Source organism: Plecotus auritus (genome assembly GCF_963455305.1).
Source record: "Plecotus auritus genome assembly, chromosome: 3".
In the NCBI taxonomy this organism is placed as follows: domain Eukaryota; kingdom Metazoa; phylum Chordata; class Mammalia; order Chiroptera; family Vespertilionidae; genus Plecotus; species Plecotus auritus.
Window position 1 is genome coordinate 102,350,685 of NC_137772.1, and position 16,883 is coordinate 102,367,567.

The window sequence follows — 16,883 nt, forward strand, 5'->3', positions numbered from 1 at the left end:
GTGGAGGTACCACAGTTTTTTAACCCACTCATCTGCTAATGGGCACTTATGCTGTTTCCAGATCTTAGCTATTGTAAATTGTGCTGCTATGAACATAGGGGTGCATATATCCTTTCAGATTGGTGTTTCTGTTTTTTGGGATATAACCCTAGAAGTGGGATTACTGGGTCAAATGGAAGTTTCATTTTTAATTTTTTGAGGAAATACCATACTGTTTTCCACAGTGTCTGCACCAATATGCATTCCCACCAGCAGTGCAAGAGGGTTCCTTTTTCTCCACATCCTCTCTAGCACTGTCATTTGTTGATTTGTTGATGATAGCCATTCTGACAGGTGTGAGATGATACCTCACTGTCGTTTTGATTTGCAAATCTCTGATGATTAGTGACGCTGAGTATGTTTTCAAATGTCTCTTGGCCTTCTGTATGTCTTCTTTTGAAACATGTCTATTTAGGTCCTTTGCCCATTTTTTGATTGGATTGTTTATCTTCCTTTTGTTAAATTGTATGAGTTCCATATAAATTTTGGAGATTAAACCCTTATCAAAAATGACATTGGCAAATACGTTTTCCCATGCAGTGGGGTTTCTTCTTGTTTTGTTGATGGTTTCTTTTGCTATGCAGAAGCTTTTTATTTTGATACTACAGGCCCGGTGCACGAAATTTGTGCATGGGGGGTGTCCCTCAGCCTAGCCTGCACCCTCTCCAGTCTAGGACCCCTCGAGGGATGTCCCTCTCACAATCCAGGACTGCTGGCTCCCAACTGCTCGCCTGCCTGCCTGCCTGATTGCCCCTAACCACTTCTGCCTGCCAGCCTAATCATCCCCTAACCACTCCCCTGCCAGCCTGATCAATGCCTAACTGCCCCCCTGCTGGCCCGATTGCCCCCAACTGCCCTCCCCTGCAGGCCTGGTCCCCCCCCAACTGCCCTACCCTGAAGGCCTGGTACCCCCCAACTGCCCTCCCCTTCAAGCCTGTGTCCCCCCTAACTGCTCTCCCCTGCTGGTCTGATCGCCCACAATTGCCCTCCACTGCTGGCCATCTTGTGTCCACATGGGGTGGCCATCTTTGACCACATGGGGGGAGCCATCTTGAGTGTTGGAGTGGTGGTAAATTTGCATATTACCTCTTTATTATATAGGATAGTCCCATTTGTTTACTTCCTCCTTTGCCTTAGGAGCTGTATCAGTAAAGATATTGCTACAACAAATGTCTGCTATTTTGCTGCCTATGGCTTCTTCTAGGATTTTTATGGCTTAAATCCTTTATCCATTTTGAGTTTATTTTTATGTATGGTGTAAGTTGGTGGTTTAGTTTAATTTTTTTTGCATTTATCTGTCCAATTTTCCCAACACCATTTATTGAAGAGACTGTCTTGCCTCCTTTGTCAAATGTTGGTTGAGCATAATGGCTTGGGTCAATCTCTGCATTCTCTATCATATGTCTGTTCTTTGCCAGTACCAGGCAGCTTTGAAAACAGTAGCTTTGTAGTACAGCTTGATATTTGGTAGTGTGATCCCTCCAACTTTGTTCTTCTTTCTCAGGATTGCTGCAGCTACTTGGTGTCTTTTTTTATTCCAGATGAATGTTTGGAGAGTTTGTTCTAGGTCTTTGAAGTATGCCTTGGTATTTTAATGAGGATTGCATTGAATCTATAGATTGCTTTGGGTAGTATGGACATTTTAATGATGTTGATTCTACCAGTTCATGAACACGGTATATTCTTGCATTTGTTTATGTCTTCCTCTATCTCTTTTTTCAGCATCCTGTAATTTTCTGAGTACAGGACCTTTTACCTCCTTGGTTAAATTTATGCCTAGGTATCTTAATTTTTTATTGTTGTTGTTGTAATGGTAAATGGGATTTTTTTTTTTTTAGTTTCTTTTCTGTGAGTTCATTATTAGTGTATAAAAAAGACAATTCATTTATTAAATCTAGTAGTTATTTGATGGAGTCTTTAGGGTTTACTATGTACAATATCATGTCGTCTGCAAATAATGACTATTTTACTTCTTCTTTTCCAATTTGGATGCCTTTTCCTGTCTGATTGCTATGGCTAGTACTTCCAATGCTATGTCAAACAGGAGTGGTTAAAGTAGGCATCCCTGTCTTGTTCTTGTTCTTAGGGGAAATGGTTTTAGTTTTTGCCCATTGAGTATGATGTTGACTATAGGTTTGTCATATAAGGCTTTTATTATGTTGAGGTATGATCCCTCTATTCCCACTTTGCTGAGAGTTTTTATCAGGAAAGGGTGTTGGATTTTCTGCATAAACTGATATGATTATGGGATTTTCGTCTCTCATTTTATTTATGTGATGTATCACATTTATTGATTTATAGATATTATACCAGCCTTGCATCCCTGGAATAAATCCCACTTGGTCATGGAGTATGATCTTTCTAATGTAATGCTGTACCCAGTTTGTTAGAATTTTTTTGAGGATTTTAGCATGTATGTTCATCAGGGATATTGGCCTGTAATTCTCTTTCTTTGTGGTGTCTATCTGGTTTTGTTATTAGGGTTAGGCTGGCTTTATAGAAAGAGCTTGGAAGTGTGCCTTCCTCTTGAATTTCTTGGAAGAGTCTGAGAAGGGTAGGTTTATTTCTTCTTTGAATGTTTGGTAAAACTCTCCTGTGAAGCCACCTGGCCCCAAGCTTTTGTTTGCTAAAAGCTTTTTGAGGACTGCTAATTTCCTCCTTAGTTATCTGCCTGTTGAGATTACTTTATTCTTCTTGATTGAGTTTTGGAAGGTCGTATTTTTCTAGGAATATGTCCATTTCCTCTAGGTTGTTTAGGTTGTTGGAGTAGAGTTGTTCATAACATTTTTTTTACAATCTTTTATATTTCTATGGGGTCCGTTGTTTTTTTGCCTCTTTCATTTCTGATTTTGTTTATTTGGGTCCTCTCTCTTTGCTTCTTGGTGAGCTTGGCTAGAAGTTCATTAATCTTGTTTATCCTTTCAAAGAACGAGCTCTTGGTTTCATTGATCCTTTGTATTGTTTTTTGGTCTTTATTTCATTTATTTCTGCCCTGATCTTTATTATCTCCTTCTTTCTACTCACTCTGGGCTTTTCTTTTTGCTCTCTTTATAAACTTTAAGCTGTGAGTTAAATAATTTATTACCAGTTTTTCTTGTTTTTTTGAGGTCGGTCTTGTAATGCTATGAACGTCCCTTGAGACTCCTTTCTCTGTGTCCCATAGGTTTTGGATTGTTTTGTTTTAATTGTCATTAATTTCCAGGATGTTTTTAATTTCTTATTTGATCTCTTTGGTAACCCAATCATTGTTCAATAGCATGCTATTCAACCTCCAAGCTTTTGATTTTTTAAAATTGTTTTTATTGTAGTTGATTTCTAGTATTATGCCATTGTAGTCTGAGAAGATGCTTGGTATGATTTCAATCTTCTTGAATTTCAAGAGACTTTGCTTGTGCCTCAATATGTGGTCTATCTTTGAAAATGTCCCATGTGCACTGAGAAGAATGTATATTCTGTAGCTTTGGGGTGAAATGTTCTGAAGATGTAGTTAAGTCCATCTGATCAAGTGGGTCATTTAGCATTGCTGTTTCTTTGCTGATTTTTTGTCTAGAGGATTTATCCAGTGATGTCAGTGGGGTATTAAAGTCCCCTACTATGATCATATTGCTGTTGATCTCTCCCTTAATACCTTCCAGAATTTTTTTATGTATTTGAGTGCTCCTGCATTGGGTGTATATATGTTTACCAGAGTTATATCCTCTTGTTATATTGACCCTTTTATTATGAAGTGGCCTTTCTTATGTCTTCTTATGGCCTTCACTCTGAGGTCTATTTTGTCAGAGTAAGTATTGCTACCCCAGCTTTTTTTCATTTCCATTTATCTGAAAGATATTTTTCTATCCCTTCACTTTCAGTCTGTGTGAGTCTCTTGTTCTTAGGTGGGTTTTTTGTAGACAGCATATATATGGGTCATGTTTTCTTATCCATTCAGCCACTCATAGTCTGTGGATTGGAGCATTTAGGGCATTTACATTTAAAGTTATTATTGATCGATACTTGTTAGTAGCCATTTTTATTGTTTGTGCCTGTGTTCCTTCTTCCCTTCCCCCCCCCCCCTTGTTTTTACAACATTCCCTTTAGCATTTTTTGCATTGCTGGCTTGGTAGTGATAAAATCCCTTAGCCTTTTTTTTTTTTGTCTGTGAAGCTCCTGATTTCCCCTTCAATTTTGAATGATAGCCTTGCTGGATAGAGTATTCTTGGATTCAGTCCCTTGCTTTGCATCACTTTGTATACTTCCTTCCATTCCTTTCTGGCCTGATGTGTTTCTGTTGAGAAATAATTTGATAATCTAATGAGAGATCCCTTGTAGGTAACTCTCTGTCTCTCTCTTGCAGCCGTTAATATCCTCTCTTTGTTGTTAACATGTGCCGTTGTAATTACGATGTGTCTTGGTGTGGGTCTTTTTGGGTTCATACTCTCTGGGACTCTCTGTGGTGGTGTGACTTTTTTCTTCCCCAAATCAGGGAAGTTTTCTGACATTATTTCTTCAAATAGGTTTTCTAACCCTTGCTCCTCTTCTTGTTGTTCTGGCACCCGTATTATACGAATGTTGCTTTGCATCATGTTGTCCCAAAGTTCCCTCAGGCTCTCCTGTATTTTGATTGTTTTTCTCCAATTGCAGTTCAGATTGGATGTGTTTTGCTTCCCTGTCTTCTAATTTGCTAATTTGGTTGTCCACTTCTCCTAGTCTACTGTTGAAAGCTTCCATAGTGTTTTGTACTATAGCTATATCACTCTTTATTTCCTCCTGATTCTTACATAGATTGTTGAATTTCGCATCCATCTGGATTATGAACTGTATGACCCTTATTCTTAATTCTTTTTCTGACATATTGCATGCTTCCCTTTCATTTAGTTCATTTTCTGGTGCTTCCTCCTTTTCTTTCCTTTGGGGTTGTTCTTCTGTCTCCTCATTTTTGCTCTCACTGTAGGATCTAGGTGTGGAGTCAGGCAGGGCCTGTGGCTGCAGTGGTGGGTTCAGTGGCAGTTCATGCGGTCATGGGTGGTGACTGCTCCTTGGGCTCTCATGGGCAGCGGCTGCTCTCAAGGCTGCTGGAGCAGTTGCGGTGCCCAGGACTGCTGCATAAGGCTCGGCTGATCACGGATGTGGTCGTGGTTCTCAGGGCTAAAGTGTCTGGCTGGCAGGAGTGTGCTCCAGAACTCACAGGAGCCCTCAGCTTGGGAGGCTGGAGTCATGGTGTCTTTGGGTCAGAAGCCAAGGCAGCCGGTCCCTGGCTGGAGTGGCTGTAGGGTCACAGGTGGTGTCTGAGAGCACCCTGGGTGGAGGTGAAGCTGGGCTCCAAGTCACAGCAGCTCTCCCCTTCAAGATAGCACAGCCTCTGCATCAGAGCCAATGCTCCAGGAGATATTACAGCAGTAGCAGAGGTTGCTGGGCTTTGCAAGCCCTGTCTGCCAGCCTCAAAAGGTCCTGCGAGATCTATCCCTTTCACTTCCTCAGGTCCCCACATTCCCCACATTCCCCTTTCACTCCCTCACTCACTCACACCCTCCCTCTCACTGCCATCCTCCTGGCCGCCATCTAGGAATCTCCCCTCTTGTTTCATTTTTTTGCATGTATCTATCCTATTTTCCAAACATCATTTATTGAATGACTGTCTTTACTCCATTGTATGCTCTTGCCTCCTTTGTCTAATAGTAATTGACCATAGAGACATGGGTTGATTTCTGGGCTCTCTGTTTTGTTATATTGACCTATATGCCTGTTTTTATGCCAGGCATCCAAATTGGAAAGGAGGAAGTAAAATTGCTATTATTTGCAGATGACATTATACATAGAAAACTCTGAAGACTCTACCAAAAAAAACTGCTAGCTCTAATAAGTGCATTTGGCAAAGTAGTAGGATACAAAATTAATATTCATAAATCAGTGACATTCTTATGAAGCAATAATGTAATATCAGAAAGAGAAATTAAGAAAACAATCCCGAAGAGGAAAGATGGCAACCGGCAGGAAGGTTGGGAGCTATAGAGGTGTGTGTGGACATGTGTGTGTGTGTGTGTGTGTGAGTGAAATAGGAACAGTTAGACCCTGCAGTTCTTCCAGGGGGCTGCAATCTGGGCAGTCTTAGAAGGCAAAATCCCGCTGCCGCTGCAAACACTCCAGGGAGGACACTGGCGGCACAGAGACCATGCCATCTTGAAGAACAGAACTGCTTGAGACTAGAATCCTAGCCTCACTAACACCCAGTCTGGTCTCAGAAGCAAACCAGGACCCTACAGCCACACTGGTAAAAGACCTGCGATCACTACTGCAGACCCAGGGACACCAAGACTCCAGGCACCACAGCGGCAGATTTCTGTAAGTCACAAAGCCAATCCCCCTCCCCTGCCGCCCCCATGGCAGTGACATAGAAACTACCAGATCCCAGCCACACAATAAGGCTTTCTGCACACACAAAGCAGCAGCGACTCTGCCTGACTTTGAGCCTTGGTGTCAGATACAGGAGGTTTGTTTCCTGTGACTCGTCTCCGCACCCAGGCAGGAAGACTGAGCTAAATTTGAGCCTAGCTGCTCATTGCTATGGAGGTACTTTTCTGTGACCAGATCCTGTGCCCACGCAGGGCAGGGAGACAACACTGAACTTGAGCCCTGACTTGCGAACTCTGGGAATTTGTTTCCTGCGACTCATCTCTGCACCCAGGCAGGGAGACTGAGCTGAATCTGAGCCTAGCTGCTCATCCTTAGGGAGGTAGTTTTCTGTGACCAGATCCCATGCTCACGTAGGGCAGGAGACAGCACTGAACTTGAGCCTGGACTCGCAAACTCTGGGAATTTGTTTCCCGCAACTCGTCTCCATGCCCAGGCAGGGAGACTAAGCTGAATTTGAGCCTAGCTGCTTATTCTTAGGGATGTAGTTTTCTGCGACCAGATCCCGTGCCCACACAGGAAAGGGAGACAGCGCTGAACTTGAGCCTGGACTTGCGACCACTGGGAATTTGTTTCTCATGAGTAGTCTCTACGCCCAGGCAGGGAGACAGTCCTGAATTTGAGCATAGGTGCACGACCTTGGGGAGATTGTTTCCTGCGACCAGATCCTGCACCCACGCAGGGAGACAGCGCTGGATTTGAGCCTGGGAGTGCAAACTCGGGGATTTTGTTCCCCATGAACAGACACTGTGTGCACACAGGGAGGCAGTGTTGAATTTGAGCCTGGGTGCATGGACATGGGAGTTTGTTTTCTACTTTGCACACCCGCATGACCAGACCCCACACCCACACTAAGTGGCAGTGCCACCTGACTTTGATTCAGGGCAAGCACACACAGAAGGCTGTTTAACGCAGGGCAGAAGTGGACCTCCTGCCAACACAGTGTGACTGAGCAACCCGGTCTCCCAAGTAGATAAGGGACCCTGAATCTCCATGCAAGAGGCAGCAATGAGCACCAGTGACTAGACTCTGTTCCTCATTGAGTGCACCTGGGATCCCTGATTCCCAGTACATTCACACTAAGAACGAGTGACTCCAATTCTTGGCGCATGTGCACACAGGGACCCTGATTCTCAGTGCGAGGTAGCACCAAGCAACAGAGACTCTGATACTCAATTCTCGGCATGGACACAGGGAGCCTCTGACTCCTGACATGGAATAGGGGACTTTGATTTTTGGCACATGCCAGTAGGTCCTCTGTTTCAATGTGGCGCAGGCCACACTAAGTCCCTGATTCCAGGTGCACACACAAGGCCATGCTAAGCACCTGTGACTCTGACCCAGGGCGAATGTGGCTCCCACCAATCCACAGCAACTGCACATCTTGGTGTCAGAGCTCTTCAGTGACACTTGGGGGGTGTAAAACTCCCACTGCACACGGCCCAGGCCCCCACAACTCAACATTTGAACCTTCTGGTGATAGTCAGAATGGGGAGACAACGAAGCAATCCCCAGAGGAAAGAAAGGAGGAATCGCCAAGAAAGGAAATAAGTGAAATGGAAGCATGCAACATGACAGAAAAAGAATTCAGAGTAATGGTCATACAGTTCATACACCGGATGGATGAAAATTCAACAACCTATGCAAAAATCAGGAAGAAATGAAAAATGATATAGCTACAATAAAAAACAACATGGAAGGCTCCAACAGTAGACTAGAAGAAGCAGAGGACTGAATTAGTGAGTTAGAAGATCGGGTACAGAAACAAGCCCAATCTGAACAGCAACTAGAGAAAAAAATTAAAAAGCAGGAGGAGAGCCTAAGGGAGCTTTGGGACAATGCAAAATGAAACAACATACGTATAATAGGGCTGCCAGAAGGACAAGAAGAGCAGCAAGGATTAGAAAATGTATTCGAATAAATAATGACAGAAAACTTCCCTGATATGGGGAAAAAGAAGTTACTCAAGAACAGAGAGTCACAAGCAAGATGAATCCCAAAAGACCCACACCAAGACATGCCATAATTACAATGGCAAATGTTATTGACAAAGAGAGAATCTTAAAGGCTGCAAGAAAGAGTCAGAAAGCTACCTACAAAGGATCCCCCATCAGATTATCAAAGATTTCTCAACAGAAACACATCAAGTTAAAGGGAATAGAAGGATATATACAAAGTGATGCAAAGCAAGGGACTAAATCCAAGAATACTCTACCCAGCAAGACTATCAATCAAAATTGAAGGAGAAATCAGGAGCTTCGCAGATGAAACAAAGGCTAAGAGAGTTTATCACTATCAAGCCAGCAATGCAAGAAATGATAAAGAAAATGCTGTAAAAAGAAGAAACAAAAAGGTAAGAAGTAACACAGCCTCAAAAAATAAAAATGGCTACAAACAAGTACCTTTCAATAATAACTTTAAACATTAACGGACTAAATGCTCCAATCAAAAGACACTGAGTGGCTGAATGGATAAAAAAACATGACCCATATATATGCTGTCTACAAGAGACCCACCTCAAAACAAGGGACTCACACAACTGAAAGCAAAGGGATGGAAAATATCTTTCAGGCAAATGGAAATGAAAAAAAAGCTGGGGTAGCAATACTTATATCTGACAAAAGAGACCTCAAAGTGAAGGCCATAACAAGAGATTAGGAAGGCTACTTCATAATAATAAAGGGATCAATACAACAAGAGGATATAACCCTGATAAACATATATGCACCCAGTGCAGGAGCACCCAAATACATAAAATATCTCCTGGAAGATATCAAGAGAGAGATCAACAACAATACAATCATAGTAGTGGACTTTAATACCCCACTGACATCACTGGATAAATCCTCTAGACAAAAAATCAGCAAAGAAACAACAATCCTAAATGACTCACTAGATCAGACGGACTTAATTGACATCTTCAGAACATTTCATCCCAAAGCAGTGGAATATACATTCTTCTCAAGTGCACATGGGACATTTTCAAAAATAGACCACATACTGGGTCACAAGCAAAGTCTCCACAAATTCAAGAAGATTGAAATCATACCAAGCATCTTTTCAGACCACAATGGCATAATATTAGAAATAAACTACAATAAAAACAATCCAAAACACTCAAACACTTGGAAGCTGAAAAGCATGTTATTAAATATTTCTTGAGTTACAAATGAGATCAAAGAAGAAATTAAAAACATTCTGGAAACTAATGAAAATAAAAACACAACAATCCAAAACCTATGGGACATAATGAAAGCAGTCCTGAGAGGGAAGTTTATAGCTCTACAGGCCTACCTCAAAAAACAAGAAAAAATGGTAGTAAATCATCTAATGCTACAATTCAAAGAATTAGAAAGAGAGCAACAAGAAAAGCCCAGAGTGATGACATAGAGACCAAAAACAAAACAAAACAAAACAAAACAAAACAAAACAAAAAACAAAAAACAACAATACAAAAGATCAATGAAACCAAGATCTGGTTCTTTGAAAGGATAAACAAGATTGATGAACCTCTAGCCAGGCTCACCAAGAAGCAAAGAGAAAGGACTCAAATAAACAAAATCAGAAATGATAGAGGCGAAATAACAACAGACCCCACCAAAATACAAAGGATTTGTTAAAAATACAAAGGAAATGTTAAAAAATATTATGAACAACTCTATTCCAACAAACCAGACAACCTGGAGGAAATGGACATATTCCTAGAAAAATACAACCTTCCAAAACTCAATCAGGAAGATTCTAAAAATCTCAATAGGCCAATAACTATGGAAGTAATTGACGCAGTCATCAAAAAGCTTCCAGCAAACAAAAGCCCGGGGCCAGATGGCTTCACAGGAGAATTATACCAAACATTCAAGGAAAACTGAAACCTATCCTCCTCAGACTATTCCAAAAAATTCAAGAGGAAGGAACACTTCCAAGTTCATTCTATGAAGCCAGCATCACCCTAATACCAAAGCCAGATAAAGACAACACAATGAAGGAGAATTACAGGCCAATATCCCTCATGAATGTAGATGCCAAAATCCTCAACAAAATTCTAGCAAATCAGATCCAACACTACATCAGAAAGATCATACACCATGACCAAGCAGGATTTATCCCAGGGATGCAGGGATGGTACAATATCCACAAATCAATAAACGTGATACATCACATAAAAAAATTGAGTGAGAAAAATCACATAGTCATATCAATTGATGCAGAAAAAGCATTTGACAAAATCCAACACCCTTTCTTGATAAAAACTCTCAGCAAGGCGGGAATAGAAGGATCATACCTCAACATAATAAAAGCCATATATGACAAACCCACAGCCAGCATCATACTCAATGGACAAAAACAAAAACCATTTCCCCTAAAAACAGGAACAAGACAGGGATGCCCTCTCTTACCACTCCTGTTCGACATAGTACTGGAAGTACTAGCCATGTGATCAGACAAGAAGAAGAAATAAAAGGCATCCAAATTGGAAAAGAAGAAGTAAAACTGTCCTTATTTGCAGATGACATGATACTGTACATAGAAAACCCTAAAGACTCCATCAAAAAATTATTAGACTTAATAAATGAATTAGGCAATGTAGCAGGATACAAAATTAACACCAAGAAATCTATGGCATTTCTATACACCAACAGTGAACTTACAGAAAGAGAGACTAAAAAAGCAATTCCATTTACCATCCTACCAAAAAAATTAAGATACCTAGGAATGAACTTAACTAAAGAGGTAAAAGACCTATATGCAAAAAACTACAGGACACTGAAAAAAAAAAAGAGATAGAGAAAGACGTAAACAGATGGAAGAACATACCATGTTCATGGATTGGTAGAATCAACATCATCAAAATGTCCATACTACCCAAAGCAATCTATAGATTCAATGCACTCCCCATTAAAATACCAATGGCATATTCCACAGACCTAGAACGAACCTTCAAAAAATTCATCTGGAATAAAAAAAGATCCCGAATAGCCACAGCAATCCTGAGAAAGAAGAACAAAGTAGGTGTGATCTCAGTACCAGATATCAAGCTGTATAACAAAGCCACTGTTCTCAAAACAGGCTGGTACTGGCACAAGAACAGACATATAGATCAATGGAATAGAATAGAGAACCCAGAAATCTACCCAAACCACTATGCTCAATTAATATTTGACAAATGAGGCATGAACATACAATGGAGTCAAGACAGTCTCTTCAATAAATGGTGTTGGGAAAATTGGACAGATACATGCAAAAAAATGAAACTAGACGACCACCTTACACCATACACAAAAATAAACTCAAAATAGATAAAGGACTTAAACATAAGATGGGAAACCATAAAAATACTAGAAGAATCCACAGGCAGAGAAATCTCAGACATATGCCAAAGCAATTTCTTCACTGATACCTCTCCTAGGGCAATGGAAACTAAAGAGAAAATAAACAAATGGGACTACATCAAAATAAAAAGCTTTTGCACAGCAAAAGAAACCATCAACAAAACAACAAGGAAGCCCACTGTATGGGAGAGCATATTTGCAAATGTTATCACTGATAAGGGTTTAATCTCCAACATCTACAGGGAACTCATACAACTCAACAAAAGGAAGATAAATGATCCAATAAAAAAATGGGCAACGGACCTAAATAGAAACTTTTTGAAAGAAGACAGAAGGAAGGCCAAGAGACATATGAAAACATGCTCAAAGTCACTAATTATCCGAGAGATGCAAATCAAAACAATGTGGTACCATCTCACACCTGTTCGAATGGCTATCTTCAACAAATCAATAAACGACAAATGTTGGCGAGGATGCGGAGAAAAAGGAACCCTTGTGCACTGCAGGTGAAAATGCAGATTGGTGCAGCACTGTGGAGAACAATATGGAGTTTCCTCAGAAAACTAAAAATGGAACTCCCAGTTGACCCAGTAATACCACTTCTAGGAATATATCCCAAGAAGCTAGAAACATCAGTCAGAAAGGATATATGCACCCCTATGTTCATAGCAGCACAATATACAATAGCTAAGATTTAGAAACAGCCTAAGTGCCTGTCAGCAGATGAGTGGATTAAAAAACTGTGGTACATCTACACAATGGAATACTACGCTTTGCTAAAAAAGAAGTAGTTCCTACCATTTGCAACAACATGGATGGAACTGGAGAGCATTATGCTAAGTGAAATAAGCCAGTCAGAGAAAGATAAATATCACATGATCTCACTCATCTATGGGAAATAATGAACAACATAAACAAATGATCAAAAGCAGATCCAGAGACAGGGAAGCATCTATCAGACTGTCAAACCTCAGAGGGAAGGTAGGGGAGGATGGGGGTAAGGGGAAAAGATCAAGCAAAGGTCTTGTATGCATGCATATAAGCCTAACCAGTGGACACAGACAACAGGGGGGTGAGGGCATGAGTTGGGGGGTGGTGTTTGGGAAAGTAATGGGGGCATGAGGACAAATATGTAATACCTTACTCGATTCCAATTATTACAGGCTGTTGTTATTCCTTGTGATTAAGCCCCTATCCCAGTGGTCGGCAAACTCATTAGTCAACAGAGCTGCAAACTGCGGCTCGCGAACCGCATGCATGTGGCTCGGCGAGCCGCAGTTTGCTGACCACTGCCTTAACCAATAAAGAAATTAAAATGCAAAAAAAAAAAAAAAGAAAGAAAACAATCCCATTTACTATTGCAAAAAATAATTAAATAAAAATAATGTACCTAGGAATAAATTTAACCAAGGATGTAAAAGACCTGTACTTGGAAAATTATAGGATACTGAAGAAAGAAATAGGGGGGAGGGGAATACAAATAGGTGGAAGCATATACTGTACGTATTGATTGGAAGAATTAACATCATTAAAATGCCGATACTACCCAAAGCAATCTATAGATTCAACACAATTCCTATTAAAATACCAATGGCATATTTCAAAGATCTAGGACCGAGGTCGGCAAACTGCGGCTCGCGAGCCACATGTGGCTCTTTGGCCCCTTGAGTGTGGCTCTTCCACAAAATACCACGGCCTGGGCGAGTCTATTTTGAAGAAGTGGCGTTAGAAGAAGTTTAAGTTTAAAAAATTTGGCTCTCAAAAGAAATTTCAATCGTTGTACTGTTGATATTTGGCTCTGTTGACTAATGAGTTTGCTGACCACTGATCTAGGACAAATATTCCAAAAATTTATATGGAACCAATGAACACCCTAAGTAGCCTCAGCAATCTTGAGAAATAAGTTGGAGATATCACAATATTGGATACCAATCTATAATATGAGGCCATTATAATCAAAACAGCATGTTATTGGCATAAGTCAATATATTTTTATAATGGTCTCCACAATTTGAAAAAATGTCGGAAGGTACCAAACCTTCATATTTTCATACAGATTTCTTCATATATTTTCCTGAATTGATAAAGCTCAAGAAAAAGTACAAATCTGTTAAGTACTGATCCATACCAACCAAGCTCATGGTAACTTTAGAGAGCTAATATCATGGAGGCTTAAGTTATTTGGATTGATCTTGTTGATCAAATTACTAGATGTTAATTACTAAAAGGAATTTAATCTCTAGTTCTCTTTACACCACATAGGCCTTGTACGTTGTTTTTCAAAGGTCCTAAATTTTTGAGGTCCTGACAAAATACCATGCTGATGTGAAGTGATAATTATGTAGGATGCATCCATTCTCCACCCTCATCCTGAATTCTGATTTAACATCAGGATGGCTGGTTACCTAGCTGTGAGCATGGTACTAATAAAACCCAGGTCATAGGTTTGATTGGTACGGGAACCCTGACAAATGATCAGAGCCCCACCCTGTGGCTTCTAATGTATGCTGCTGGATGCAAGAAAGGCAAGGGATGGTATGGGAACTGTGAATCTAGGGGAGTTCTGCTTCTACTTAGGGTGTAGAAACCTGCAAAAGAAGCTCTCTTTCAATGACAAAAATCTCGATCATATACAAAATCATATACTACAAACTTTTCTTGAACCTGACAGAGAACTGTAGTGACAAGGCCACCAAGTAAGCAAAATGTCCAAGAGGTTTTAATTCCCTCCAGGAGAGCTGGGATCCAGCAACTGTTGCACCATACAAGCATGCAAGAAGAAACCAGTGAGAATATTATCAAATTCTTAAAGGCCATGTGGGCATGCATATTACTTTGCAATAGCTGGGAGCCCAGACTTGAAGGAGTTCTCACTCACAAACTACTCACCCAGGAGAAAGGGCAGGTCTGAAGACTGTGGGAAGGCCCACTCAGTGGTGGGTGGCAGAGGTGAGCAGTTGCTCCTGGTGATGGCACAAACCTGTCCATCCATGTACCTTTCCTCTTACCAAGTAAAGGCCTTAGTGGTTAAGGGAAGGGAGCAAAGTCATGGCCCAGGGATAAAAAGAAAACCCACTGCCTTGGGGAAGAAATGGGAAACTCTCTGGCTCCCAGAACATAGCTACTACTCATGGCTCAGTTAACACAACTCATGTCTCCACATTTTCATTTATTCATTTAATGATGATTAGATTTCCAAATCTGAGGCATCTTAGAATAAAATATAGTTAAATGATAAGTTTAATAGACCAAAATCAGAAAAGAAAATACTCTGGCTATAAAGGCTAATTACTGTGATTGAACATAGTATCTGGCAACTAGGACAAAAAGTGAAGTTTAGTGGGTTAAAGAATTCTAATATAGGATCCTTGTTAATGCCTTAAAGGAGACAACATTTCTTGGTGGCAAATTCTGAGGACATCATGTTAGACTTTACACAAGGGAACTTGGGTGATAAAATAGTGTTGTTTATTCATTCATGCGATAAATGTTTATTGTTCATGAGCCTAGGTCTATACTAGATATGGGAATCAAAAGGTTAGGAACTTCAAATCAACTCATTAAGAGGATCGATATGTTTTGGTTACCATATGAGTGAGAGTGACTTCCTGTTACAAATGTTGAGAAATCTTGCCAGGGTTCTTGCTGGGATAGAAGTCCAAATAATAAGGGACGCTGCAGGCAGAGTTGGAATTTCCCTCAAAGTTAAACTTCCAAATGTCTTGGCAATGATTCATTTGAGACTGTGGACTTCCTGCTGTGTTGCATGGCAAAGGTAGTCTTCAACTAGAAATTTTTCCTTGTCCATGTCACATCATTTATGTGGGTCAAAAAACACTTAATAATCCCCTAGTGATTGTCTGATGCTATACTCCAGATTATCTGATAGGACCATTTAGCTGTGCATGTTTTTATATAAATTGCATTGTTGATGTGAGAAATGCAGACAGCACTTCAGAGTATCACACTTGTGGTCCGAGTAGTTAGCAATTCATATTGGAGAAAATGTTTAATACAGAACAAACTCAAATCCATATTTTGGCTAGGATAAAATTTAAAGGCCTGTATTTTGATGAGAATGAAATAAAACTAAGTTGTACAGATGCTCTATATCACAGTTACTAAAATATTTTGGCTTCTTGATGGTGAATTAGTAATTTTGGAACATTAGGTCAATCTAATTGTCCCTCCCTCCTTCCCTCTCTCTTTCACTTTCTGTCCTTTAACACTTCAACAGCTGCTGTGACTGGAGCTTACTGGTCGTTATGTGGGACTTGATGCCCATGAAGTAGAAGTGTCCTCTTTCCCCATAAACCATTTTCCAAACCATGAGAAACATCCAGAAAATATCTTGCTTAGCAAATTTCCTTTAAACTGGCACTGCAGAGAATTATTAGGATTCTGAATTCTAGGGGGAAAGAGACTTGTAGCTAAATATTTATCCCTGGATAAATTATCTCTAGCTGGAACTTTTTTGAATTAGTTCAAAGGTGTAAGAAGTGTATAACTTGTTACCACTACTATATATTAAGGATTTTGAGACTCATCATAAAAAATGGCACCACATACATGTTTGAGCATGTAATTATTCACCAATATATGAACTTAACATCCAGTTTAATACCTAATTATTTCATAGTTCCTCAAATTATCTAAATAATTGCTTCCTTTTTAAACTTTGAACAAGAATTTTTTGCATTAATCAAACATTTTCTTTTTCACTTCAGAGAGGAAACTTCCCATGGGCTAACTGTATAAAATTTATTGTAAAAGCAGATGATTATCTGTAGAGCTTCTGGAATGTCTCCCAGGGTGAATTTATCAGTGATCTAGTCATCAATAACTCATTGTGTTTATTTTTAGTTCACGGAAAATTTCAAGAAATTGAAATTTTGGCATAAATCAAGGAACTCATATAGAAGTTACCTTTTGCTTCCTGAAGGATGACTGGTTTTAATTCTGTAAATAAATGGAAACATCCAGATGTTCCACTGTACATAAAATGAAGCAGAAAAATTCGCATATTTTTTATAACATTAATTTTCAAAAAAAATATTTTATAATTCAATTAAGTTATGACTCAAGCCAATGTTTTAAAAACTTTGCTTTAGATATTATAGAAAG

At 39.9% G+C, this 16,883-nt stretch overlaps 1 protein-coding gene across 1 annotated transcript in view; it reads left to right on the forward strand.

The window, feature by feature from the left end:
• Window positions 1-5,039: 5,039 nt before the first annotated feature.
• Window positions 5,040-16,883, forward strand: part of LOC308244107 (PDZ and LIM domain protein 1-like) — a gene marked incomplete at both ends in the record, with an annotated part of 45,159 nt that continues 33,315 nt past the window's right edge. Inside the window, 1 exon segment of the mRNA XM_080660135.1 lies at window positions 5,040-5,287. Coding sequence (XP_080516261.1) covers window positions 5,040-5,287 — 248 coding nt within the window.